Below are 27,036 nucleotides of genomic sequence, written 5' to 3'. Positions count from 1 at the left end.
CCGGCCATTTTGGCGTCCCTGGACGCCACTATGGCGTTTGACACACTTGAGTGGCCATATATTTGGGCGACACTGGCGAAGTTTGGGTTTGGCCCGGGATTCATCGGTTGGGTGAAATTGTTGTATTCTGGACCGCTGGCGCAGGTGGCCGTAAACGGTAGAGTATCGGCTCCGTTTGAGCTGGGCAGGGGCACGCGGCAGGGCTGCCCGTTATCACCGCTCCTCTTCGCGCTTGCCTTGGAGCCCCTGGCGGAGTGGCTGCGGTGGCATCCTTCTATCCGTGGTCTCCGATGGACCCCCGAGTATGAGGACCGCGTATCTCTTTACGCTGATGATATTCTTCTGTACCTGGCTTCCCCACGTAAATCACTGCTAGTACTGGTTGATGTATTGCATTCATTTGGCCTCAACTCCGGCCTTGTCATCAATTGGGCTAAATCGTGTGTGTATGTTCTCTCTGGGGAGGTTCCTATCCTTCCGCGGGGTTGCCCTATCCAGATCGCCCCGCAGGGATTTAGGTACCTGGGTGTCTTCATTACCCTGGACGCGGAGGCCCGATATAAACAGAACTTACTCCCCCCCCTCCAGCGCCTGAAGGAGGACGTCGCGCGTTGGAGGCGCTTGCCGCTCTCGCCGCTCGGCCGGGCGGCATTGTTTAAGATGATGTCGCTGCCACGTTTCCTGTACGCTTTACAGAATACAATGGACGTTGTCCCGGCGCGCTACTTTCGCGAGGTGGAGAGTTTGCAGCGCCGCCTGTTCTGGGAGGGTAGACCGCGTATCGCCCTGGCGAAGCTGACGCTCCCGTGGTACGACGGGGGGGTTGCCCTCCCAGATATCAAGCGATATTACTGGGCCTCCCAGCTGGCTGCGATAAATCACGGCCTTTACGGGCCCGCTCTAAACCCGGCCTTTGCAATGGATAAAATGTTACTGCCGGGTGGTGACTATAATCGGGCGCTTTATTCTAGCTCGCATGACGCACGTCTGACGGGCCCCACGCGGGTCATGGTACGGGTGTGGCACGCGGCTAACGTGGCGATGGGGTGGAAGGATCGTTTGACCCGGGCGACGCCACTATACGCATCTGAGCGGCTGGGCTCCCTGTGGACCTCGAAGGGCTTTGAGAAGTGGGACATGATAGGCATCAGCAGGGTGGGCGATCTCTGGACGAGGGGGTGATTCAAAACGTTCGATGTGCTGCAGACGGAATTCCAGTTGCAGGACAGGGAGTACTTTTGATATATGCAGGTCCGTCATGCGTTGTGCTCCGTATTTCCGGACGTTGCCTCCATCCCGGAGTACTCCCCTCTGGAGGATAGAGTGCTAGATGGGCATGTACCGGACGGCACGATTTCATTAATTTACAAAAAACTCATCAATGATCGTTCGGGACTGCTGACTAGCCTTCGTGAGGCGTGGGGGGCTGATGGATTGGAGCTGGATGACGAGGACTGGGTGTCTGCGGTGGCCTCCCCGAAAGAGGTGGCCATACCGGCTCGCCTTCGCTTCGTCCAGCTCAAGATACTCCATAGGGTCTATGTTACGGGGCCGAGTCTGATGCGTATGGGCTATGCTGTGGACGGGTTGTGTAAGCGTGGGTGTGGTTCTTTGGGGACCTTTCTCCATATTTTGTGGGAATGCCCGGAGGTGGCGCGATTCTGGCGTGGTGTGCATGAGGTTTTGCAGGCAGTTACGCATGTGCCGCTGCTGCCCGAGGCGAGGAGATGTCTTCTGAATGTGTGGGAGCCAACCGACTACTCAGTGCCGCAGATATGGTGGGTGACTCTGGGATATATGGTGGCCAAACGTGACATTGCGCAACTGTGGGGTTCCCAGAGGTCACCGACTGTCTCGGCGTGGAAGGACAACATGGATTGGTGTATGTTTCGGGAAAAGGTGGTGTATGTTGCGAGAGGTAAGCCTGGGAAATGGGTGAAAGTGTGGGGCCCCTGGAACGCCTACCGTGGGGGAATCTGTACCCCGCCGCTGATGCCTGATCCGTCACCGGCCCCGTCTCCTTAGCCTGCTTGTCTTCCTGGTTCTGGGCACTGAGTCCACTTTGTCCCCGTCCCGACCTATCCCCCCCCTCGATATTCTTATGGATCGGTAGGGTCCCCCCCCTAGGGGAGCACATGCTGTTGTTTCCGATTGTGGGTTGCCTTGTGGACTTGTTTTTTGTTGTTACTTATATAAAAATGAAACCGTTGTGTGGGGTCCGGATGGTGTGGCTGCCAACGCTTCTTTCAACTCCTGTGATCTCTCTCCTGCCACAGCGTGTGTTCTACTGTTTGTATTATATGCTCCTTCTGTTTGCTAGCGGCCGGCCTGAAGGTTGTAGGCCCATCTTTGTATATCTTTTGGATTCTGTAATAAACGGTTTAAAAAAAAAAAAAAGAACTACGCAATGCCCTTTGTTCAGCGCCCGTCCTAGGAACCCCAGATTACTCCAAACCATTCTTCCTCTACACGCACGAGAGGGAGGGATGTGCATTGTCTGTCCTAACACAATCAATTGGTCACAAACAACGCCCTTGTGCATATTTCTCTGCCACCCTCGATCCAGTAGCCAGAGCGCTGCCAGCGTGCCTGCGCGCTGTGGCAGCTGCAGCAGTATCAATACACCAGAGCGAAGGAATAGTGCTCTCCAATCCAGTCACTGTTTTAGTACCCCATGCAGTCGACACACTACTAAACCAGACCAAAACCCAACACTTGACTAGCGCCCGACTGACCGGATATGAGTTGACCCTGCTAGCACCGCACATTACCCTGAAGCGATGCACCACCCTCAATCCAGCCACACTGTTACCCCTACCCGAAAATGATCCTAGCGTGACTCCACTACACGACTGTGTGACACTAACCAATGAACAAACAAAGAATAGGATAGATCTCAGAGACACCGTCTTTCTAGAACCAGAAGGAGAACTATGGGTGGATGGTTCGTGCATCAAACTCCCCGACGGCACCACCTCAGCTGCATAAGCTGTGACCACAGCCCGAACCGTTCTGGAAACAGCCCGTATTCCCCAACGTTCAGCCCAGGCTGCAGAACTCATTGCCCTCACACAAGCATGTATCCTAGCGACTGACACAACAGTTAACATATACACCGACAGCCAATATGCCTTCGGGTGGTTCACCATTTTGGGATCTTATGGAAAGAAAGAGGGTTTCTGACTTCACACGGTACACCCATCCTGCATGGAGATTTAGTCTCCGCCTTGACGCAAGCAGTCCTCCTCCCCAAGAAGTTAGCAGTGATAAAATGCCAAGCACATAGGAAAGTGACTGATCTCATTGGACAGGGAAATGCACTAGCAGACGTTACTGCCCGAGCCACGGCAGGAGACAGAACTATGACACGAATGTATGTGACCAGGTCACAAGCTGAACAATGGACTGACGCTAGGACCACTGTAAGGGACATACAGACTACATGCACACAAGACGAATTGACCGAATGGGAAAAGGTGGGACTAAAAGACGAGGAAGATTGCTGGAGAACTAAAGACGGAAATAAATGGCTGTTACCCAATGCCTACCTCATCCCCATATTGACCATGGCACATTTACCAGCACACATAGGCTTGACCCACATGATTCAACTATTCACCAGAGTATGGCATAATGTCAAGATAGCAGAATCTGCAAAACGCCTAGAACAACAATGTATAGTCTGCCTACAACACAACCCAGGGAAGGGGACAGAAGTACCACGGGGAGGGTTTGGAGTCCCTGACCACCCCTTTGAAATCATTCAAATGGATTACATCCAACTAGAGAGATGCCATGGTCTAAAATATGTCCTGGTGGTTGTGTGCGCTTTTAGAAAATGGGTAGAGGCATATCCCACCCGCGACAATACCGCCTTAGCCACTGCAAAAGTATTGCCGAAAGAATTCATCCCTCGATACGGCCTTTGCAGAATTTTATGGAGCGACAACGTCCCCTACTTCGTAGCCGAGGTGATACAGAACATACTGAGAGGGTTGGGGGTAAAACAAAAGTTCCATGCTGTCTTCCACCCCCAATCAGCGGGCCTGGTAGAGAGACACAATGCAACATTGAAATTAAAACTAGCCAAAATAGTTGCCACGACCGGGTTGAAATGGCCCGACGCCCTTCCATTGGCATTGCTATCAATGTGCTCCACCCCAACCAAACACAGACTGACCCCGTATGAGGTGGTCTTCGGCAGGCTTATGAGCATTTGGGCGGCACCAAGACCCACCTCCATTAACGATATTCCGAACATATTAATGTCGGATTATTTGCATAAATTGACAAACGAGCTAACAATTATCCACCAACAGGTGCAGCAAGCCTTGCCTGACATATCTAGGGGCCCGGGACATGAAATAAAGCCAGGCAACCAGGTATTGATTCGCAACTTCCAAAGAACGAAAAATTTGGAGCCTAGGTGGACGGGCCCCTGGCAAGTCCTGATCACCACCCGAACTGCCCTCCGAGTGGAAGGAAAACGAAACTGGCTGCACGCTCATCATTGCAAGCGAGTCCCTCCAACCCTGGCAACCTGTGAAGGGGTGAAGGTGCAAGAGGAAGTACTCGCGAAGAACCGACCAGCTCTGAGTTGCTACCCACAAGAAGACACCCTCAAACTATCAGAATTTCCCGAACCCACGGTGCCATCCAAGAAAGGGTACAACCTAAGATCGACGAAAAGGAGGGAGCTCCAACGACTAGGCCACTAACTGAGTCAAGGTCTCAGATCGGTAGCACAGTCAAACAACGCTACCAGGAAAGCACCAGACAAAAGTCTGTGGTCCTAACAGTTGTTGAGCTCCTCGAAGATGATGGAAGAAACTGAGCACCTGCAAAGCGACCGCAAAGACACCAAGACTGCTAACCTGCACAGCACAAAGACAATTGCACTTGCAGCCGCATTTCTCACCTGTCTCCTGCTAATGGTCGCACTCTGGATCATTGAAGAGAATGCACCTGCATACAGAACATTGTCACCCACCATGCAACCAATCACCAAGAAAGAACACTACCTGGTATCACTACCGCCACATCTCCGAGAACGACGCAAAGAATTCTGGAATAATTCTTTCGTGCAGATGTTGCACCAGCACAATCTTGCCACCAATACTACCAACTGTTGGGTCTGTGGGCTGTTACCACATGCCACTGAACTTTCCATCCCTTTCATCCCTTCGCCCTTTTCTATTCACAGATCTTGCCTTGCCTGGATGATACTCCTACAAGAAAGTTACAAAGACAATGCCACTTCCGACGGAACAATGGCCCAGTTCTACAACGAGTTCTGGCGAAACAAAACAGGAAGAACAGCCACCCCTTCTGCCCTCACACCTTCAATGCGACATTCCGGATGAATGTCCCCTCCAAAGAACGAGTGGAAATGCAAGTGTTCAATAATCCTAACAGAGCCACATTTTCCTACCTGAAGAAAAGAACTGCTGCAACACTGACTGTGGCCCTATCTGTGGTGAACGTCTCTGGCCTTGTATGCATTGAAGGCAGTGGGACTAAGAATGTGGGTCACAGCACCTGTAGCATTGTAAGGACTTTCAACACTACCAACCCTCCTGCGCTTGTCGCATCACCCAATATGTACTTTGTTTGCGGAACCAAAGCCTACACCTGGTTCCCAAGAAACTGGAGGGGCACGTGCTACTTCGCCTTTGTTTTGCCCCAACCTCCACAGCCCATGCAGAGCATCTTCGAGAGAAACGATCAAGCAGGCACTGCCTCATCACAGTTCCTCGACGCAGCAAAAGGGCTCATCCCGCTATGGGGTCCGATGGCAAACAGCCGAGCCATCAGACATCTATCCCAAGCGGTAGAGACCGCCCTGAACGTCACTGTTGGCATCCTCACCAACAACACTTCTGAGCTCCAAGCAGTCCGTCTGGTTATCCTGCAAAATCGCATGGTCCTGGACGTGGTACTAGCGGACCGTCGAGGAGCATGCCGCATCATCGGTGCCAGCTGCTGTATATACATTCCAGATAATTCAACTTCTGTCTATGAAGCAATCGAACATCTCCATAGACTATCTTCAGAAATGTATCAGGGATCAGAAACCTGGACAATTGGAAGTAGGCTTTGGGGCATCTTGAAGGAGTGGGGTTGGAAAATATCAATGATTCTCTTGGTCCCAGTATTGACAATATGTGGTTGTTGTTTGGGTATACACTGTATACCACCTTTGTGTTCTCTTTGTATAACTACCTTGCACCCTAAGACTATGGACACTCAGCTAACAAAAATGAGAGTAATGTATGATCAAGAGATACAGGACATTATGGACATCGAAACAGACTGACAAGCTGGCTAGTTATGTTCAAAGGGGCCACTGTTAAAAGCAAAACGACAATCGTGAACATTGCCTGCGCCATCTTGTCTGGTGGAAATTTCTATGTGCACATAAGCTACAGTCATTTTAATCTATCACAGCCATTTTGTACTCTGTTGGCCACCTTTGTTTCACCCTGCCCTTACTAGCATCCCTCTGACCGACCTGGTATGTGTGCTGGGGGCTAGAAACTCTATTGCCGCAACAAACCTCAGCACCATTTGCTGCCACAAACTCGTTTTTCCTCTCATCTCTGTTTACAGGCAAACCTTTGGACACCCTACCCCTCACTACACCTAGTTACACAAACAGGTTCCAAACACCAAAAAGACTCTTGCAACATGATGTATTGCACTGCAAACAGCAAGACTTGTTTTTACCAACAATGGGACCTGTTTTTATCAACAGAACAGACTCTTAGATCTGGCCGGTCTCACATGTTTTAGACCCTGAAGCAAGGTCCAGCCGCAAGATAAGATTGTCTGTTTGACCTGGGTGGGAAGAGAAATACTGTTGGGCTTGTGTGACAACCTTCCCGGGGCGGGGACTCCAAGCTTGTGTAACCATGTTGATGAAACAAATGTATTGTGTCAAACCTGTATAAAAGGAAGAGCCAAAGGAGTTATCAGCAGAACACCTCCCTCAGACATCCCGGTGTCTGCAGTTGACGTGATCTCCTCATGAGAAATAAACCTTTTTCTTGTCTTCCAGTTTCCAGCGCTTGCCTCATTATTTTGATAGCGAACCCAACGTGAATTAGAGGTGGAACCCTGCACCAGGCAGCATTGAGGGTCTTAGAAGACTCGCTGTCTATCACAGTAGCAGGCGCGAGCTTCAACATATTAGAGTTATGGTTAAGAAATCTGCTGCGGCGCTGTTTATAAGTTGTCCATCTTCCTTGTGGTAAGGCTCTGCCGACTACCTGACTTCATCTTGAAGGAGTTTTACCCTCCAGGTTTGCTGCATTGCCTATAAAGTCCTACACTACAACATCCAGCCTTTTGGAACACAAGGTATCAATAGCTGATGAATCAAAACAGAAGGTGGAAATCAAATCAAGGTTTATTATGAATAGCCTATGGGCAAACAAAGTTAAAAAACTGAAACATGCCTGGTCAGGCTTTACCCAAAGGACATTGAACAAGACACCAGAGAACATTCCCTCAATAAAAACCCTATTGTCCTTCTGTTGAGCAAGACATTCCTGTTCACCTTATCCAGATACTTAACTTCCACTCCTGTGTTCGGATTTTTATTTTATAGGTTACTGTGGCACTATTGTCATTTGGATATTTTTAAATAAACAGGTGTAAGAGTAATCGCTTAGGTGCTGAACTTTTCCCTACACTTACACTCTTTGGTTAGACAGACAGTAATAACCATAACACTTAGGGTCTAAGACTAGTCCCATTAAGCCACATTCTGTCTTTGAGGATTTTGACGAGGGCACCGTTGTTCACTGAAAATTGCTGAAAGATATAGGAGAATGAGAAGGGGTGAATTACAATGATGAAGGATGTGGAGGCAACAACCGCTATTTTCTAGGTGGCGTGCAGAACATAGATGATTTGCGAAAGCTCTACCCATATATCAGTAGCACTAGGGGGCATATGTATCAAACGATTTTTTAATCGCAAACGCTGCGATTCGCAAAATAACAGCGTTTGCGATTAAAAAATCGGTAATCGGGATGTATGAGCCAAATCCCATCGCAAAATTAAGGAGTTGCTAATTTCGCGATTTCTTAATTTTGCGTAAGCATTTAGGAAATCGCAAATTGCGATTTCCTAAATGATATGTAAAAAGCACCCAAGTTGTGCGAATTATCCTTAAGAAATCGCAAATTACCACCAACTTCCAGTTGGTGGTAATTTGCGATTTCCTTTCAAAATGCACTTTTTTTAATTTTACAAAGTGCCACGTGGCGCTCATACATGCCCTTAGGGCATGTATGTGCGCCATATGCACACACACGCTCATTTCAGGGGTGCATCAGGGTGTCATCATGACACCCTTGCACCTTTTAAATTATTCTCAAATTGCGATTAGCAAATTGCGATTCGCTATTTGAGAATTACTTCCCATTCATTCCTATGGGTCTCCTGGCCCATAGAAATGAATGGGCAGGTATTCCTTAATTGCCATTTCGCAATTTGCTAATCGCCATTAAGGAATTTTAAGAAATCGCAAAAAGTTTGCAATTTTTTAAATACATCCCGTTTTGCAATTCTCAAATTGCGATTCTTTAAAAATCGCTATTTGAGAATCGCAAATGGTGATGTTGATACATATGCCCCTTGGATACCAGCATTTTCTGCTAACTAGTATAAAAGTCGAATATTTTCGCTTTGTCAATTCTTAGTACTGGATCAGATACAATAACGCATGATGCATGGATAGAGGTGCTTGTAAGAGCCGTTTGGATATCTCAGTACTGCAATACCACGGTGAGCTGCACATCAGGGCAGAGACACACTGTGAGAGCGGATGACTCTGTAGTAGGGCACTAGTGTACAATGTAAGTTAGGTTTAAGGTGCATTGAAGAAGATACTTAGACTTAGTGCTGAAACACAAAGGTATAATGTGAGTTACGCAAGAGCAATTTTGAAAAACCTCTTCAGATGATACAGTGGATGAGAACCAGTGCTTGATAGGCGAATTATTATAAGTCAGTAGATGTCTAGTCCTGGTGTACTGGTGCATGTCACAAGTCAGGATTATAGTAGATCATAACAACTCCATGAATGTTTTCGTAGTTGAGTATTTTGGCCTGTCTTTGAAGTCAGAAAATGTGCACATTGTGAGAGTTTTCCAAATGTCTCAGACTGGGACACCAGAGCATGGTTCAAAAAAAGATACAGGGTATGGTGAGTGTTTTGAGGCTGTTTTGGTAGTGGTGTAGTAGTGCATGTTGTAGGTCAATATGTAGGCACATTGTGTGAGTCTAGTGAAGGTGTCAGTACTTAGATATCAGTGCAGGGTGAATGGTGTAAGTCACAGCACATTAGGAGAGCTTAAAAAATGTCTCAACACTGAGATATCACTCAATTTTGGGGATCAGCACTTATTTTCCTCATGAGATGTGTAGCAAGAGAGGGAAAAGCACACAAAGTGGAAAGACAGAGGAAAAGAAAAACTGAATATCTGGACCCTGCAAGAATTACATCAAATGGCAAGGAGAGTTTGGTGGTGATTTAATGAGGCTTGAGATGGATTCAAGACCTTGGAGGCTCGGTATTTAGCACGTGTACATTTAATTGACCGGCCACAGACTTCTGAGCAAAGAAAGCTTTGAGCACCCACTCCTTCTTTTACAAATTAGGTATTGGCTGGAGACCAATGGAGATGGCTACTGCAAATCTATTAGTTGGATTTCAGTTGTACAACGACAATAGTTGAAATAGTCTAAACGTTGGTATATTGAAATGTGCTAAATTCCATCTCTGTTCTGGTGGAGAGCACACAAACATTTAATCTGTTGCAGCTTTATACTGAACTTTGCATATGCAAATAAAACAATGATAGTCCTGACTTTGCTTTAGTGGTGATTTATGTTTTAACCCCTTCCCCGCTCATGACGGAACCGCTCCGTCATGAGCCACGGTTGCCGTGTGCTCATGACGGAGCGGTTCCGTCATGCCACGACCGTTGGCGGCCGCGCCGCCCACGCGGCGCTGATTCCCCGCCTGTGCGGGGGGCCAACGCAACTGGGCAGAGTCATGACGGAACCGCTCCGTCATGAGCACAGCTCAACCGTGGCTCATGACGGAGTGGCTCCGTCATGAGCACAGCTCCACCGCGCTGCTCCCCCGCACCCCCCAGCGCTGCGGCGGAATTCCCGCCGCAGCGAAAGGGTTAAACAAAAGTGCTACAAATATTGTTGTTGACTTTTGAGAACATGGCCCCCCCCCCCCTTTCCACTGGCACGAAGAACCATCCCCTCAAGTAAGTCCTCCTTCCAACTGCAGCTCCTCTGCTATGGTGGAGGAGCATCGCCCCACCTGCCAGCAGCAGAGCAGGGAAAGGCTCCCAGTCTGTGTGGGAGTGCAAATCACTGGAGCTCAGACCAATCCTGATGCTGCTTTCAGAAGCATAAAAGCAGCGTCAGGATTGGCCGCAGTGCACTCTGGGAGCTTATGCTTGGATAAGGGAGGAGCGTGATGCAGCGAGGACGTGAGTGTTATTTTTTGTTTTGTTTGTCCCCGTCCCCGTTCCGTAGCTCCCCCCACACCGCCACTTTGTCAACTCGCCGGCCGCTACTGCCTCCTTCCATTATTGCTGCTTGTCGCACCACCCATTTTAGTTGATCAGACAGCATTTCTAGTCAGTAAATCTAATATTCAGCAACCACATCTCTGTAGGATACGTCAAAGCAATCATCTCCCCCAAAAGGTCACCCCAGGCACGGCAATCGTGAGGGAAGTGCAGTGGGGACTACTGACTGCACAGACTTTGAACTCTAGGGCAGAAACTCACTGCAGAGAGGAGTCCAAGCAAGGGTAAACTGGCTAGCACTGAGCAGGCCCAAGCAAGAGTGAAAGAGAAATAAGGATTATTAACTAAGATTTTACTGAGACACCCTTGGACAACTCCTGATTTACTACTGAATTCCAGGAGTAAGCCAGGAGCTCGGGAGTAAGTTGGGAGAACTACAACAGTAAGTGACAACTACTCATAGCAAAATCTCTCTTAATGGGCCCCAGAGTGTAAGTGAAAGAATGTGAGAGAAAAATATGTGTTAGTGTCCGTGCCCTTGTAGGAGGTGAGTGGGCGCACTGAAGCAGCTCATGGATTAATGTGCAGCAGTTAGCAGATCCGAGCTCACACGCATGTTAAGTGAGGTGTCAGAACAAGACAATGCCAATGTTTTCACTTTGTGTGAAACAAAAGAGCTCTCACAAGTGATTTGATGATTCATGCAGCAATGTAGCTAAATGGAATTCTGAACAAAGGCAGCTAGGTTGAAGTATTAGCTAAGAATGCTAAAGGGAAATGTAGATAAATAGGGGAAACGTTGCTACCAAAAAGGGGGCAGTTCATGGAGAAATACTTTAAAAGCAATCTTCTATAAAAGCTGTGTATGACAGAATGTTAAAAGCAAAAGGTAGGCACCTATAAATAACACGAATTGGCAAAGCCAATAGGTCTGGAATTGGCTGCCAGCTATTTGGCTTTGTTAATAACACGTTCCTTTGTCACAGTTTCTGCAAAAGCGTATTTTTGAGGAGGTGCTAGGCCCTTACTAATATCAAAAATAAATATTGGCAAAAACAAAAAAATGTTTTTGGCTTCAAAAGCTCACTGTGCCATGTGGCTGACTTACTGCTTCATGCTGTAGGCGAAGGAAGAAAAAAGTGAACAACAGAACAATGTAAACACACACACCACACACACAAAGGAACAATATAGTTAGGTGTATATGTCAGATAAAACCTACTGTTTTAATTGAACAAAACCACTGAAACTCAATTCTAGTTATCTCAAGTAACTGTGACTCGAGCCCCAAAGTAACTAACTTGTGCCCTAGCCATGCACAGTCTTGTCATTAATGATGTCATTTCTGATGTTACAGTCATGTTATCAATGATGTCATAGAATATGTCATGAGTGATGTAATATGGTAGGTTATTAGCAGTGCATGGCAAGGGCACTTGTTATGCTTACTTTAAGGCTTGAGTAACAGTTACTTGAAATTACTATAACTGGTGTATTATAGTGGTTTTGTTAGTTTGAAATGGCATGTTTTAACTGACATTTTCACCTAACTATAAGGTCCTTTTAACCTTTGTTTTTTTCGGTGAATTTTAAACGTTTTTTTAAAATGTAAACTAAGATATTATTATTATACCTAACTATAATACCCTTTAACTTTTGGTTTATTTCAGTGAATGTATAAGTTTTTTTTATTATAAGGTAAGATAAGATATTATTGCACTTCCCAACTATAACGTCACTATAACCTTTTATTTCTGCGAATTTCATTATTTTTTTACGTAAAGTAAGGTGCCCATTGCTGTGCAGGACATGGGGTAGTGCCCAAGCCCTGAGCCCAACTCCCTGCGAGTGTCCTATCCTCACTGTAGATGGCCTTTGGCCGTGTGCAGCATGCAGTTGGGCGCAGCGCTTGTCCTGTGGCCAGAATCTGCACCCAACCCCCACAGGCTGACTATGTGATGTTACAATATAAAAGGTGCTATTTTAAGTCAGGCAGACTTACTGATTTTGTCAAAAGGTCACAACACCAAAATATAAAAAGCGGGCCTATTGGCTTTATCAAGAGATGAGCATATCAATACATATAAAGCCGATCTATCATCTTTTCCAAAAATAACCAGTAACTATAATCAGATTTATAATTAATAAATTCACACAATGGAATGTTAAATAAAAGTGAGTTTGATTAAATAATGTTTAAATAAGTCTGTGAGTCTGTCTTTTAACATTTTTCAACAAATGAAATGCAATCATAAAAAAATAACTACAAGAAGGCAAAAGCACTTCAGTTAACCCCTTCCCCGCTCATGACGGAGCCGCTCCGTCATGAGCCACGGTTGCCGTGTGCTCATGACGGAACGGTTCCGTCATGACACGCCCGTTGGCGGCCGCTCCGCCTACGCGGCGCTGTTTCCCCGCCTGTGCGGGGGGACAACGCAACTGGGCGGAGTCATGACGGAACCGTTCCGTCATGAGCACAGCCCAACCGTGGCTCATGACGGAGCGGCTCCGTCATGAGCACAGCGCCACCGCGCTGCCCCCCGCACCCCCCAGCACTGCAGCGGAATGTTCGCCTCAGCGAAGGGGTTAAAGAGCATAGAGCTTCAGATAGGAGTGCATCCAAAAATATGGTAAGCTTTCCAGGGGGGGTTATGGATTTAATTACCCAAGAGACTTAATGTTTTTTTTATGTAGCTGCACTTCATTGATTTGCTGCGTTTTCCAACACCCCCGCAGAACATAAAAAAATATGTTAGGGGGGGACCCTGCCTGTTCTAGGGGCGCTACCAGCAAGAATATAGTTAGTAAGAAAAAAAGCTCTAGGGCATTAGGAGGTGCTCCTTGCCGGAGCAGAGAATATTAAATGAGTGGCTATGGCATTTATTATTCACTTGTTATATATTTTTTTATTCGGTGAGTGTCTAGGTGCTTATCAAGAACAATCAAAACTTTAACTTTGGTTGGAAACGTTGGATGGGGGTAAGGCCAGTGTCCCCACAGGCTCAGGAGCCAGAACCTTCCATGGGTGCTGGCAGGAATTGGCATTTGTTTTATTAAATGGCTGCCCACCCAAGGCAGGGTCCCTGCAGCCAGCATCCCTGATGGAAGCCGTCCATTTATAACATTTTATGTGGGTGCCCTGATGTCCACCTGGGGCACCCACAATACTGGCCAAGTTGGGGGCTGCAGAGTGGGAGCCTTAAGTCCACCATGGCCCCAGCCGGCTCCCCGCCGGCTCCCCGGCTAGCTCCAAACTGGGTTTTAGTGGGAGCCAGCACCTTTCCTTTGCTCCCATCCAAGAGGGAGCAGCATTTTTTACTGCTCCAATTAGGTGGGGAGAAACTTCTGTTCCCTGACTCGGAGAGTGCAGGCAGGATATCCTGCACTCTCCTGGGCAGGAAACCACAGTGTCTGGGAGGTTGGCTCTTCGGAACAAGGTAAAGTATCGAGCCCCGGTGATGGGGTCTTCGGGGACAATGTCATCTCTGTGAGGTGGCCGCATGCCCCCTCCCATACATGTAAAAACAGCCCCCGGGTATAGAGTCCAAGGGGTCTGAAAAGGCTAGGGGAGGGGGCCAGCGCACCCTCTCCCATAATTAATTGAATAGGATGAGAAGGGTTGGGGTACCCGGGGCATGAAGAAGGCGCGGGGAGCTGGGCTGCATGCCCCTTTAAAATGCATTGCGCTCCCCTCAGCCGTGGCCCACTCCGGGGTTTTCTTTTTTTCAAACGAGCAGGAGCCCATATTTTGTTTTATTTTTCAAATTTGTCACGGATCAACCGCAAATTGGTGGCAGCATGTTCTTAAATAAATATATTTTTGGCCCTGTGGGCCAAACAAAAATAGCAGAATGGAATTACACCAAATTTGGCATAAAATTAGATCCAAAAAGCATGCTTGTTGTGATAAAGTGTATATCAGTTCAGCAGTTTTTGAGAAATTACAGCTTCAAATTTAAGAATATTTCCCATCGTGGTTCCAATCTGTTAAATCCCGAGCTTCAGCTTGCACTGTGATGAAGAAAAGTTGTTGGCTGCCATCTTGGAACTTGGGGACTCCGTCTGTGAGTCTGACAACAAAAAAAATTTAGATAAAAGGGGGCAAAGTAGGGGTACCCAGACACCTTGGGCCATGTTGGGGTTGGTCTCACAGGGACCTCTCTGTGGCCAATTTTTTTTTTTAAAGGCTTTTTGATGAGCGTCTGTGAATCCACAGCAAGCTTCAGTGCGGACCCTTGAAGAATCACAGCAGATCCGTGGCATAACAAAATGTAGAAAATTGGGTTCGGTGTCCGCGGGGTGGAGGTTGGATACAACAAAATATAAATAAAGGGGAGTTGGGCATCCAAAAGGGTTGGGTGCTGGACATGGCAGGAGAGCAGCTTCTATAGCCAACCGTGCACGGTTACGGGCATCTTACTTTATGTTTAAAAAAAGCATAGAAATTCACTCAAAAAATCAAAGGTTAAAGTGATGTTATAGTTAGGAATTGTAATTTTATCTTTGCTTACGTTAGAAAAAAAATATAGAAATTCACTGAAAAGAAAAAGATTAAAGGGATGTTAGGTGAAAAATTCAGTTAAAACATAACATTTTAAACTAACAGAAACACTAAAATTCAGCTCTTAGAGTTAAATATAGTTAGATTATATATTACCCTGGGTAATTATATGTAGGATCATATTTCCATAGGAAATGGCTTTCTGTGTTGCTAATAACTGTGGCGCTGTTTAGAGAATCTCCACAAAACCTTCCAAAACAGTGCTACCTTTTGACTAGTTTGCGCATGGAAAGTTTCGGGGGGTATCCGTCAAGCAGGGGCAGAGTAAACAGGGTATCCCAAAACAAATTTTTCCCATAAATTTTTCCATAAGAATTTTAGCCACAGCTACAGGCCATACCGCTTAATGAATTTACATAAAATTTGACAGAAAGCTGGATCTTGGTCCATAAAAAGTGCTTTTTGTGATTTGGTGTAAATCCATCCAGTAGTTTTTGAGCAAATAATGCTCAAAGCCTTTGTATATATCACGATGCAGAGGATCCACAGGACCAGCAGACCTCTTGGAGACATCTGATTGGCTACCCCCACATGAACAACAATGTGGTGGTAGCTATCTTAGGACTTGAGACTCATTTCGGAGCCTTACAACAATGCAAAAAATATATAAGGGGCAGTGTGGGGATACCCTGACCTTCTAAGCCTGGTGGGAGCCCAGGCTTAGCCCAGGCTTAGCCTCAAATTTATGTCGGAGCAACTAATCTGAGTTTTTTTTTTAAAGTGCAGGCACTTATATGACAAAATAAATACTCACGGGGTGGGCCCAGGCCCAGTACATATGTACTTTAGGGGGAGGGAGCCCATGCCTCCCCCACCTAATGCCTCTAGGAAGCCACAGGTACCCCATTTTCTGGGCACGATATTTTAAAGGAGGTCAGGGGGTCGCGTGGCCTCCCTCTCCAAGCCTAAAAAAACCCTGGGGGTCCCATCCCCTGGGGCCGATATGTTTATAAAGGGGAGGATGTGGCCCTCCTCCCTAAGCTTCTAAGAGGGGGCTGGACTTAAGTTGAAAGGAAGGAGGCCCGCGCACCCCCACTCGCTGAGACTCTCAAAGCCAGGATACCCCATCCCACCACATCTGGGCTCACAGACTGTGTTCCAGGAAGTCCACCCCGGTACACAGTAGTTTCCCTGGCCACACAAGAACAGGCAGGAAAACATATGTTTGCATCCGTGGCCGGCATAGCTCGCGGGTCGCGGTGGGGGGCGGGGGTTCGTGCAGGGAGAAGGAGGGTTAATTCAATTTAAAAAAACACATTTTAAAAACTTAACTTTGCCTCCGGTCCCGGACTCCCGCGTCACATCTCCTTCTCTCTCTCCGCTCACAGGAAGCAGAAGCAGGCAGCCTCCCTCTCCTCCCCTAAGCCAATCATGACACTGCAATGGCAGCGTTGTGATTTGCTAGGACGGCGACTGTACAGGCCTCTATGGGGAGGCCGTTTTCTCCATGTAGGCTGCATGCAGCATGCTGCATTTTTCTCAGTGTGAGAAGCAGAAATGTAAAATGGTATTTATACCTTTTTATGTTTCTGCTTCTCGCACTGCGAGAAAGCAGTGGGGTGATGCTCCGACGCCCACGTGGAGGAGCCGCCGCAGTATGTTTGCTTCCACCTGGCGAGAGCATTTTTACATCTCCCACCATGTGGGAGAAAACATGCCTTTCCTGCCTGGAGGAGCATCTCCCATCTGCTCTCACCCGACGGAAGATTAAAAAGTTCTCCCACTGGGTGGGAGCACAATTGTGTGTCCCTGCCTGTGCTCTTGCTGGCAGGAAAACAGATATTGCTTGTGCACGGTGGGAGCAAGTACAAGCAGCAGATTCCTCCGGGTGGGAGCAATGTCGACACCTGCATGTGCGGAGCTGCCTGGGTCCAAGGGGCCCAGGGGCTCCCCCTCCCTGTGGCCACCAACTAGTGGTTTGTATGTGACCCGGATAGACACCGGGACACCCACCACCTCAGGGAATGCACAGCTGCCCTCCCCTTTATGGTATTTGGCCCCTGGGGATGAGGTCCCTGGGGCGATACAGGCTTGGAGAGGGGGCTGCACGGCCCCCTCCCCTTTTCTATGAGATTTGGCTACTTTTGGTTTGGGGAGGGGAGGCCCATGCCCCCCTCTCCTTTACAAATATCCTTTGACCCTGGGGGATGGGGACAACGGGCCAAGGTTGTGTGCAGTATGTGAATGGCTGCCTGTGGGAGATTGGCCACAGGTTCTGACCACAGGCCAGACCCTGCGGCCAAACCCTTGCTGCACATGCTAAAAAATACCTAGAAATACACTGAAAAAAACAGTGCTTAAAGTAGCAATATTGTTAGTTTAGAATTTCAGCGACAACGTAATGTTTTAAAAGTACAAAAGCACTGAAATTCACCAGTTATACTTAGCTCTCCTCACTATAACTCATGCCCTAAGGTAACTATAACTCGTTCCCTCGCTATGCACTGCTAATTACCCCACATATTACATCACTCATGACATCTTATATGACATCATTGATAGTATCACTGCAACATTTGCAATTAAATTATTGGTACGAAAACTGCACGGCAGGGGTGCAGGTTATAGGTAACTTAGACCATGAGTTACAGTTACCAGAGCTAACCTTAAGTGCTGAATTTCAGTGATTTTGTACTTTTTAAATGTTACGTTGTCAGTGAAATTCTCACCTAACTATAGCGTTACTTTTACCTTTGTTTTTTCTGTTAGTATAACATGAAATTTCAACAAAAAAACACTGGAATTCACCAGGCATACATAACTCAATTAACTATAACATGTGCCCTCGCCATGCACAGTGATGTCATCAGTGATGTAATTTCAGTCATCAGTGAAGGTATCAATGATAAATGATGTCACAGAATAGGTCATGAGTGTTGTAATATGTGAGCTCATAAGCAGTACAGGGAGACAGCACAAGTTATGATTACTTGTAGCTCAATGCGAAAATGACCTGGGATGCTCTACCACACATGCACATAAACATACGCACACACAGCACACAAGAAAACACAATTCCATTTTCACTGTAAATCACACACATTTCTTCCATATTTAAATGATTAATTGAGTTTTGAACTCACACAAAGTGAAAACGTTTTATAAAACACAGAGGAAGGCACCTTGGTTAGTGGATCTGAAATATGCACTTTTCGCTATCAGTGACTGAATAAAAAGCATTCCTATTATTTTTTTTACGATAAAGTTTTGTGTGTTAAAATTTGAGGAATGCGGCAAATGGCCATTAATTGCGAAAAGTAGAAGGAGCACCTTTTACTCACTCAGTAGCTGATGGATGCTATTGAGGTGCATATATGTTTCAATATCAGCATTCAGCATGCTGATTATTTTTCACGTTCTTTTAGAAACAGATGGGATGGCAATGATCTGAGATGAAATGTTCTCTTTAGAGAATAATTTTGCCAGAGTATTCCAAGTTATAGGGCAAGCTCTGCAGTGCTTAATTTGTAAATAAAGAAAATAAGTGTCAGGGCCCTCATCAGGAGTCCACTGCAGCTTACACCACATATTGCCTATGCCAGCGTTGCCAATAACAGTGCCAACACAACTACTAAACATCACACTCCTACAAGTCTGACAATTCAGACTATTCTAGACCCAGAGCTATAAGAATGGCTTGGGCGGTAGGTATTAGTTATTTTAAAGTACATTATATTAATACTGAACCGTTTTTGTGATTATATCTAAGTTAGACAGACAGCGCTACCATGTGGCAGACTGCCATAAGTGCTGTGTTGACAATCAAGTGCCGGTGCTGAGAAGTGGACACCACCGGCTCAAATTAAGCACTGAAGCCATGTCTTACAGCCCTTTTCCTCACTACACTCGTGAAATCAGGGTCGGATTGGCAAGGTAGGCAATCGGCCATTGCCCGAGGGGCCTGTGGCAAAGGCAGCTGGTAGGCCATTTTGTTTTCAGCTGCAAATAAACTCCCAACATTTGCCAGGCCCACCATGGCCTCTTGTATACAACCCGAAAGGCTCCTGAAGGCCTAGAGCAGAGGTCAGACCTCAGAATGACCAAGTACAGATCCTTGCTGGCTCATTGTCATGCACAGTAGGACAATGGACCAAACTGAGCAGACACAGCATGTGGTGGGTCTCCTCCCATCCTAAGATACCGAGCGGGACAATGAGGTCTCAAGGAGTGGCGATGCTGTTTTTGAGCATCACATCTAGCACTAATGTTACGTCACGTGGGGTGGAGTGAAAGGGGGTGTGCAAAGAGTCAGATTACAAGTGGTGGTTTATTAAGAGCCTCTACTTTTGTCTCCAGCAGCAGGCAGATGCGCCTCAGGTGTCTTTTGCCACCTTCGAATCTTCAAAACTGCAAGGGTGGGCTCCCGTTTTCCAATTAGAAAAAATTAAAAAATAACTCTAACAACCAAGTTAAGCAAAAATAAACCTTTTTTGACTACTCAAAACAATGAGGGTATTGATGTACTCTGGGCACTTGTACCTACCTTTTCTAACCCACCACATATTGAGTGTAAGGAAGCTGCACATCACACGTCTAACAATGGGATTTAGTTTTATTCACAATACAATAAAAAAAATTAAAAAAACACCTATTAACCCACTCCACGTGAAAACATTAGAAAGGTAGGTTCACTTTTCCACACTTAGGACATTACTTATGCCTGATCATTTGAGATGTTCTTCAGGGTGGCAAGAGCATTCCGACATGTTTGGGAATATCCTGAAGCACCGCGGTGTGGATATTAATCCAGGTTATATTGTTTCCTTATTCACTTATGAGTGGCACTCCTCTGATTCCACCTACTTCGATGTCACTCAAGATTTATAAGTGTCTATTATATGTATTACATACATCACCGCATCTATGTATTGCTTTACAAACATGCAAACCATAAGAAATGCAGGCATAAATCTAACATGGTGAGCGGAAAAACAGCTCCAGACCAAATATAGGCTAATATAGTTGCCCAATCTGTGATCTCCACTGTTTGCAAATCAATAATAAAGTCGATTTTTTTCCCTGGAATTACCCACTACCCTGAGAGGACTTGTTTGTATAAATAACTAACATAGTATGGAACGTTAGTACATACAAGGGAGTTGTGACGGGTTTCTCCTCCTCCTCTAGGTCTTCCAACAATTCCAGGAAGTTGGCACTTTGAGTTGCAGGACGTTGAAAGTTCTTGATCCCGGCCCAGATTTTTAAAACTCGACCGTTCTCACCTTGCACATAAAAACAGAAACAGAAAAGAAGGCTTTTAAATTATAGCTTTTACAAGCCTATCACAATTCACAGATTAGGTTTAAAGTGCAACTGAGCAGTTATATGTGTAAAGGGTTCCATTGCTGTATGCACCCAGTCAGAATATAGAACCTTTTCTGCAAATTGCTCTAACAGCTCCAGTGCAGTTCACATACTCTGGTGTAGGATCCCATTGTGATGTAAGCAGAGGCTCTATCGTAAGGGATTCCGGCGAGTAGCGTGGGAGCAATTGGTAGCTAGCCAACATCCTGGAAGTAGCTTTCCAAAGAGCAGCTCAGCCCAGCACATCATTTAGAGGATGTATGCATATTAAGGAAGACAGCACTGCTTATCTCAAGACATATGGAGTGACTGCCAGCCAAACCAATTAAAGGGCCAAATGCTAAGACACAAACACATAGGGCATATGTACAAGGGGATTATGCCACCGGAACGTCACTTTTACCAACATTCCGGTGCCGCATTGCCCTGCTCCATATTGACAAAGTGGTGTTAAGCCACTTTCTAAATGATACCCTTTCACACAGGTATCTCAGTGAAAGCAGGGTGCGATGGGTGTTGCTTTGGGCATTCCACCGCAACATCCATTGCTTTTTGACGCTGCCCCAGATTTACAAGGATCTATAAATCTGAGGCAGCGCCAAAAACTATTGCCCTGCAAAAGTATGCATCAGAATGGCACAACGAGGAGAAATACTTGTATTACTCCTCGTTTTTGCTTTTTGCATATGTGCTGCACTGCAGCACACACAGGAAGAGCAAAATGCCATTAATGATTGTCTTTGTGCACGAAGGTGTCCCTTCCTGCACAGAAACAATTATTGAAGAATGGCGATTTGCTACTTCTATGTGTGCTGCACGAGGCACACATAGAACTAACAAATCACCATTATTGGTTGTTTATGTGCATGAAGGGACACCATCCTGCACATAAACAATCATCCCTACAATGCAGGCACCCTTCCACTGTGGCGTAAGGGTGTCTGCGTTGGCACTAGGCAGCTATTTTTAGCGCCAAAACCAGGGAAAACACTGGGGCGAGCAGTATTCTTGTAAATACGGCGCATCTCTGCATTTTGGAATTGGTGCAGTACGGTGCTGCAAACTTTGCCGCAGCGCTGAGCAATTTCCTTGTGCATATGCCCCATACTGTGTTGGCCTATGGGGCCTGCAACATGATCGTATTTATCCACTCTAATTTTAGCAAAGTCTCATGGAGATTGGGCATGCTGGCATAGGGGTGGCCCTTGCATAACAATTATCATATTTGACGAATTTTGAACATTCTCAGGCTAGTTGTGCAAAGCGGCAGCCATCACTGACATACTAAGGGCATCACTGACCTAGTTTTTGCCACAGGTGACATACAGTGGCTGCCCCTGGCATAACAATGCCCATGACTGATGTATTGTGAAAATCCTGGTTGTAATTGTTAATGTTAAGTGACATTTGTATAGCGCATAATCACCAACGGTCCCTTAGCGCTTAGGAGAGAATTACATAACCATACCAGCAGTTACCTATCACCGAGCCTACCCGGTCATAGCTCATCTTATCCCCAAGCCTGTGTGAACAACATTTTTATATTGTGTCACAGCCTGAGCACAGTGGTGGCTCTGGTAAAATGGAGAACATTATTGGCATATTATAGGTATTTGAGACATCATGGTGAGCATCGGTAGCATGCGACCTGAAAGCCTGCGTATTTACAGCAAATGTTCTTCATGTTGAAGCATTTGAACATCAGTAGTTTATGAAAATGACCACCTGGTGTTTAAGGACCACATATTTACTAAAAATGAAAAACAGTTTTTGTGAAGGCAAAAATTATGTTTCTTTATCAAAAGAAATATGGGAAAGTGTGTTTGTTTGCCAACATTTAGAAGTATTTGGTTTAAAGAAGAAAAAAAGTTGATCTTCAAAAACGGATATATTGATGAAGACAGAATGGCTGCAGCTCCAAAATGTATTTAAGCTGAAGTGGTGAAGCCTGTTGCTGTAGTTCTATCCTTGGTGCCAGGGGGCGCCCGCTGCTTCGGCTGGCGTTTCATTAATAATACTTTTCCTGACATTTCTGCTGGTAAGTTCATTTGAAATGTTTGGGGGGGGGGGTCCCTATTACCTTAGGCTTGTAATAAATGAGAACTCTTTTGGAAACGGAGAACTTTTCCAAACTTCATTCTTAATTTTTCTGTGTGTATTTCAAATTTTTGCCTTCAGTTGCGACTGCACGTGTGTTTGCATTTTCGCTGTTTAAAAGAAAATTTGAGACACTGTTCCTTTATTTCTTTTGGGCAGAAAGTGTGGTCGCTCGCACAAAAACAATCTTGAAACATACATTTTTTAAGAAATGTTGCAGAGAGAGATATGCACAGTGTGGTGGTCGGCCGGATTTCTGTTTCTTAGCCAATGTAGTATAAGGAGGAAGAGGGCTGACTGACCTCATGTCAGAAGAAACGACAGCGAGCATCAGTATAGTAAGCAAAGGAGTGTTAAAGATGCCAGCATTAAGGTTTCTGCCCTGGCATTGAGCTGCTGCCAGGACCACCCATTCTGAGCTGCGGTCACTCGAGAAGCCAGTTGTCAAGCAGAAGCAGTTTACAATGTCGCCTCTGGTGTACAAGCCACAGACTCACAGTAGGAACCTTTTATCATCAGTGGGGTCAACATCATGGTTTTCGATGTTAGTAGCTGCCAAACCCACTTGGTCTCAGACAGTGTTGATCCAGAAAGCAGAAGCTGCCATATAGGACTTCAGGAACAACTTTCAATATTTCCTTTGTGTTATTACTACAAGGTCCAGAGGAAAAGCGTTTAGAATCAGATTAGATAGGAAAAAGAGCATGTGTACTTTTTCTTCTAAGAGGAATTCCTTTTTTGTTCTGTCACTCTTTTGGGGTTTGCTGGTCTTTGATAAGTGATCCATGTAAATGTAGTTAGGACCCCTTACTTTTTATATAATTGACAGCACATCATGTTATTAAAAGTAATATACTTTACTATCAAATTTCTCTCTTTTCACCAGTCTGGCCCATTTTTAGGTCTCGCCTAGGACAGAGCATGGAGTGTTATTTGAGAGACATTTTGTTTAATTAAAGGGAACTTAGAGCCCACCCATTGCTTCCCACTGGTTGGCTTCCTCATCACTCTCATTTCCTTACTTCTCTTTGGTCAGCGTGTGCCTGTTTCACTTCCTCTTCTTGTGTTTCTCCATCCTCTAGGGCATGGTCCAAGTAACAGCTTCCTTGCCCAGTATCCTTCCACAACTCACGCTTTCGGGGCTACTTTTTTCTTTTAGCTGCAGCATCTCTTAAGACTGCATGTATTTTCAGGCCCTCTTCCCAACCTCCTGTCCCACTCTACGTGTTTGCTTTCCCCCTCCCATGTGTTGCTTGCCTAGAAGAGATTTGTAGGTACTTTTAAAGCTCCACTCCAACACACACAACCTCCAACCGCTCCCCGCCCCCCAACTCATCACACGGTACTTCTGTTGTGGGACGTAGGGTAGCTTAAGACTCGCTCTCAACTCAATAAAAAAAGTGTCAAGTACCATCATTCCCCCCCTCACGGCCCTGATCAATTCCTCTCTCTCAGAGGGTATTGTCCCCCCCAGCTGGAAAGCGGCAGCAGTCAAGGGTCTACTGAAAAAACCCTCTTTAGACCCGCAGGATTTCGCCAACTACAGGCCCATATCCCTTCTCCCTGGAAACAGCAAGATCGCAGAGAAGCTGGTAAATAAGCAACTATCGCTTTACCTAGAAAGTAACAACCTCTTAGCGGCCTCCCAGACAGGATTTCGTCCAGGCCAGGGCACGGACATCGCCCTCCTGACAGCAGTGGAGAAGGCCAGAAGCATTCTGGACATGGGAGGATCAGTGGCAGTGATCCTCCTAGATCTCAGTGCGGCCTTCGACACTGTAGACCATCCCACCCTAATCCACCGACTGGGAGAGATCGGATTAAAGGGTATGGCCCTGAAATGGCTAGAATCCTTTTTGACTGGACGCTCCTTCCAGGTGCGGGAAAACGACAGCTGCTCATCCACCATCCCCCTCCGGTGCGGAGTGCCACAGGGCTCATCTCTGAGCCCTACACTTTTCAACGTGTACATGGCCCCACTGGAGAAGAGGGTCAGCTCGTACGGCGTGTCAGTTATCAACTACGCCGACGACACTCAGCTGGTCGTTACCCTTTCTCACCCTCACCACGCCCCATCCGACCTCCACAGCTGCCTTTCCGAAGTCCACCGATGGATGAATCTCTTCTCACTAAAATTGAACGGGTCCAAGACTGAGATCCTCCTGATGGGCCACAATGGGCCCTCTATACCATCTCACCTTTGGCCTAAGTGCCTAGGGGACCCTCCCGCACCCAAGGAAGAGGTCAAGAGCCTTGGTGTGTGGATTGAGAAGGACATGAGTTTTAAAACCCAGGCAAAAAGAATCGCAGGGACATGCTTTGGGCTACTTAGAGCCTGCAGGAAGATCTTTCCCCTGCTCCCAGATACCGCAAGGAGGCTCCTCATTCAGGGTCTAATCCTGGCAAGATTAGACTACTGTAACGTTATATACTTGGGAGCCCCTGAAGCCACCCTGAACTCACTGCAAAAAGTCCAAAACGCCGCAGCCCGCCTACTTACGGGCACACCCGGAAGATCCTCCGCCAGGCCGGCCCTCAACTCTCTCCACTGGCTCCCAGTCAGAGAAAGGGTCGTTTTCAAAGCCCTCTGTCTGGCACATAAAACCCTCAACAACAACGGTCCCCCACTTCTGAGAGAACTTCTAATCCCATACAAAGCAGAGAGAAATCTCCGGTCCAATACAGAAAATCTCATTGCAGTCCCTAGAGTGAGGAAAGCCAAGACCGGTGGCCGTCGCTTTTCGGTTCACACGGCCAAACGATGGAACCATTTACCCCGAAAACTCAGGACAGAACCGGACTACCTCCAGTTCAGAAAAACCTTAAAGACCCTCCTTTTCGCGCAAATATAATCTCACTAGTTGGCTAAAACCCCTGGAGAAGCAGATCAGCGCTGGGATGCTCTTCGGAGTTACTACGCGCTTTACAAAAATCACTAAATAACTAAATAAATAATATATGTAGAGGTACAGTTTCCCTGTAGAGCGCAATCATACTTGCATTTAGGTGATTTATAAGAGCAACTGTAGGGGGATGGGAGCACACTGCTTCACCTTCCAGCACAGTTCACCCGTAGCATTATGGTAAATGCAGTTCACTTTAAATGCTTACTTGAGTTTTTGCTGAAGTGTTTCACCAACGTTGGTGCAAGGTTAGTGTTGTGAATCTCTGGACATGTATTTCTGGATATTTTCCTTCATCAGTAGAGATAAAAAACGAAATTCATCTGGGGTTGCTGAGAAAGCTGCCACAATCCTCTCGTCTAAGTACCTCTCTCTGGCGCACAGGTGCATCTCCACAAGCTCGTCAGCTCAATGGCTCAAGGGAGCCTTTTCAAACAGAAGGAGGATGGGAGCGCACTGCTTCACCTCCCAGCACAGTTCACCCCTTCGCATTATGGTAAATGCAGTTCACATTAAACGGTTACTTGAGTTTTTGCTGAAGTGTTTCACCAAAATTGGATTATAAGAGCAACTGTGTTTGCATCAATTGCATCAAGTATAAGAGTGCATGTTTTTTCAGGCCATCTCTTCAACCTCCCGCCCGTGTTGTTGCTTTCCCCCTCCCATGTGTTGCTTGCCCTAGAAGCGATCTTTAGGTACAGCAGCTGATTACATTAAGGCCAAGGTACATTAATTGGTCTGCCTGGGGTTACACATTGTGATTAAGATGGGAAAACAAAATTAATCATATAGCGCTACGGTAGCTCGTAGTAGAAGAACGCAACCGCCGTTTATATTCACCTGATTATGCCTTCTATTCTTCACTTTATTACTCAGCAGCCAATATTTAACAACAGACTACATTTCCCATCAAACCCAGGGAAACTGTAGTCAACAAAAAACAACCAATCAGCAATGTCCTTAGTCCATCAATCAGGGCCCTCTAGCACCCATGTAGTCTGCTCTCACTGGCCCTTCCTCCTCTTTCTTCGCTGCTCAGCAGCCGAGTTAGGTGCTTTCCTCATTCCTCATATTGTATTTGTACCTCTTATTGTGTTAATTTTGTGAGATTTACTTATTGCGCGTAAGCGCTGCGTGGTATAGCGTGTTCCGCTGTGTGTTTATATCCTTAACTGATTGTTTGCATTTGATTGTCCCAGAGCGTGTGATTCATCTGTCTACGTCCTTTACGGCCGTTCTCATAGCGCGCTCAGTGTTCGGTTATTGACGCGGCAGCACCCGCGTTGCATGGTGTTTCTGATATTTTTTTTTCTGAGGCGAATGCCCGCCTGTGTGTAGTGGAGCCACGGGAGCTTCTGCTCCTACGCAGCCCGTCTGGTGTGCTCTGCATTCCTCCACCCGTCAGGGGGCATGGCAGGAGTTCTGTATGCCACGCGCATTTTAAACCCTGACGGGTCTGTGCGACGCGCCATACTCGGGGGTTTCTCTGGCCTGTGGAGATTAAGCGAGCGGGCTGCCTTTCAAATGTGTTTCATTTCCAGCGACCCCTCGTTGTAAAAGCCACGCTCCATTAGGCATTTGGTAGAGCCCTGTACATTTTATTTACTCA

The 27,036-nt window shown here is 46.5% G+C and overlaps 1 protein-coding gene across 1 annotated transcript in view; it reads right to left on the bottom strand.

Annotated features, from left to right (window-relative positions):
- The window catches only part of MORN1 (MORN repeat containing 1), a 1,183,871-nt gene that overhangs the window by 769,799 nt on the left and 387,036 nt on the right, over positions 1–27,036 (bottom strand). Inside the window, exon 9 of the mRNA XM_085609315.1 lies at positions 20,216–20,345. Coding sequence (XP_085465441.1) covers positions 20,216–20,345 — 130 coding nt within the window. The remainder of the gene's footprint in view (positions 1–20,215; positions 20,346–27,036) is intronic.

Source organism: Triturus cristatus, chromosome 1_2 (genome assembly GCF_964204655.1).
Source record: "Triturus cristatus chromosome 1_2, aTriCri1.1, whole genome shotgun sequence".
Taxonomy (NCBI): Eukaryota; Metazoa; Chordata; class Amphibia; order Caudata; family Salamandridae; genus Triturus; species Triturus cristatus.
Note: the sequence above shows the minus strand (reverse complement) of the source record. Positions and strands in the feature narration are given on the sequence as shown.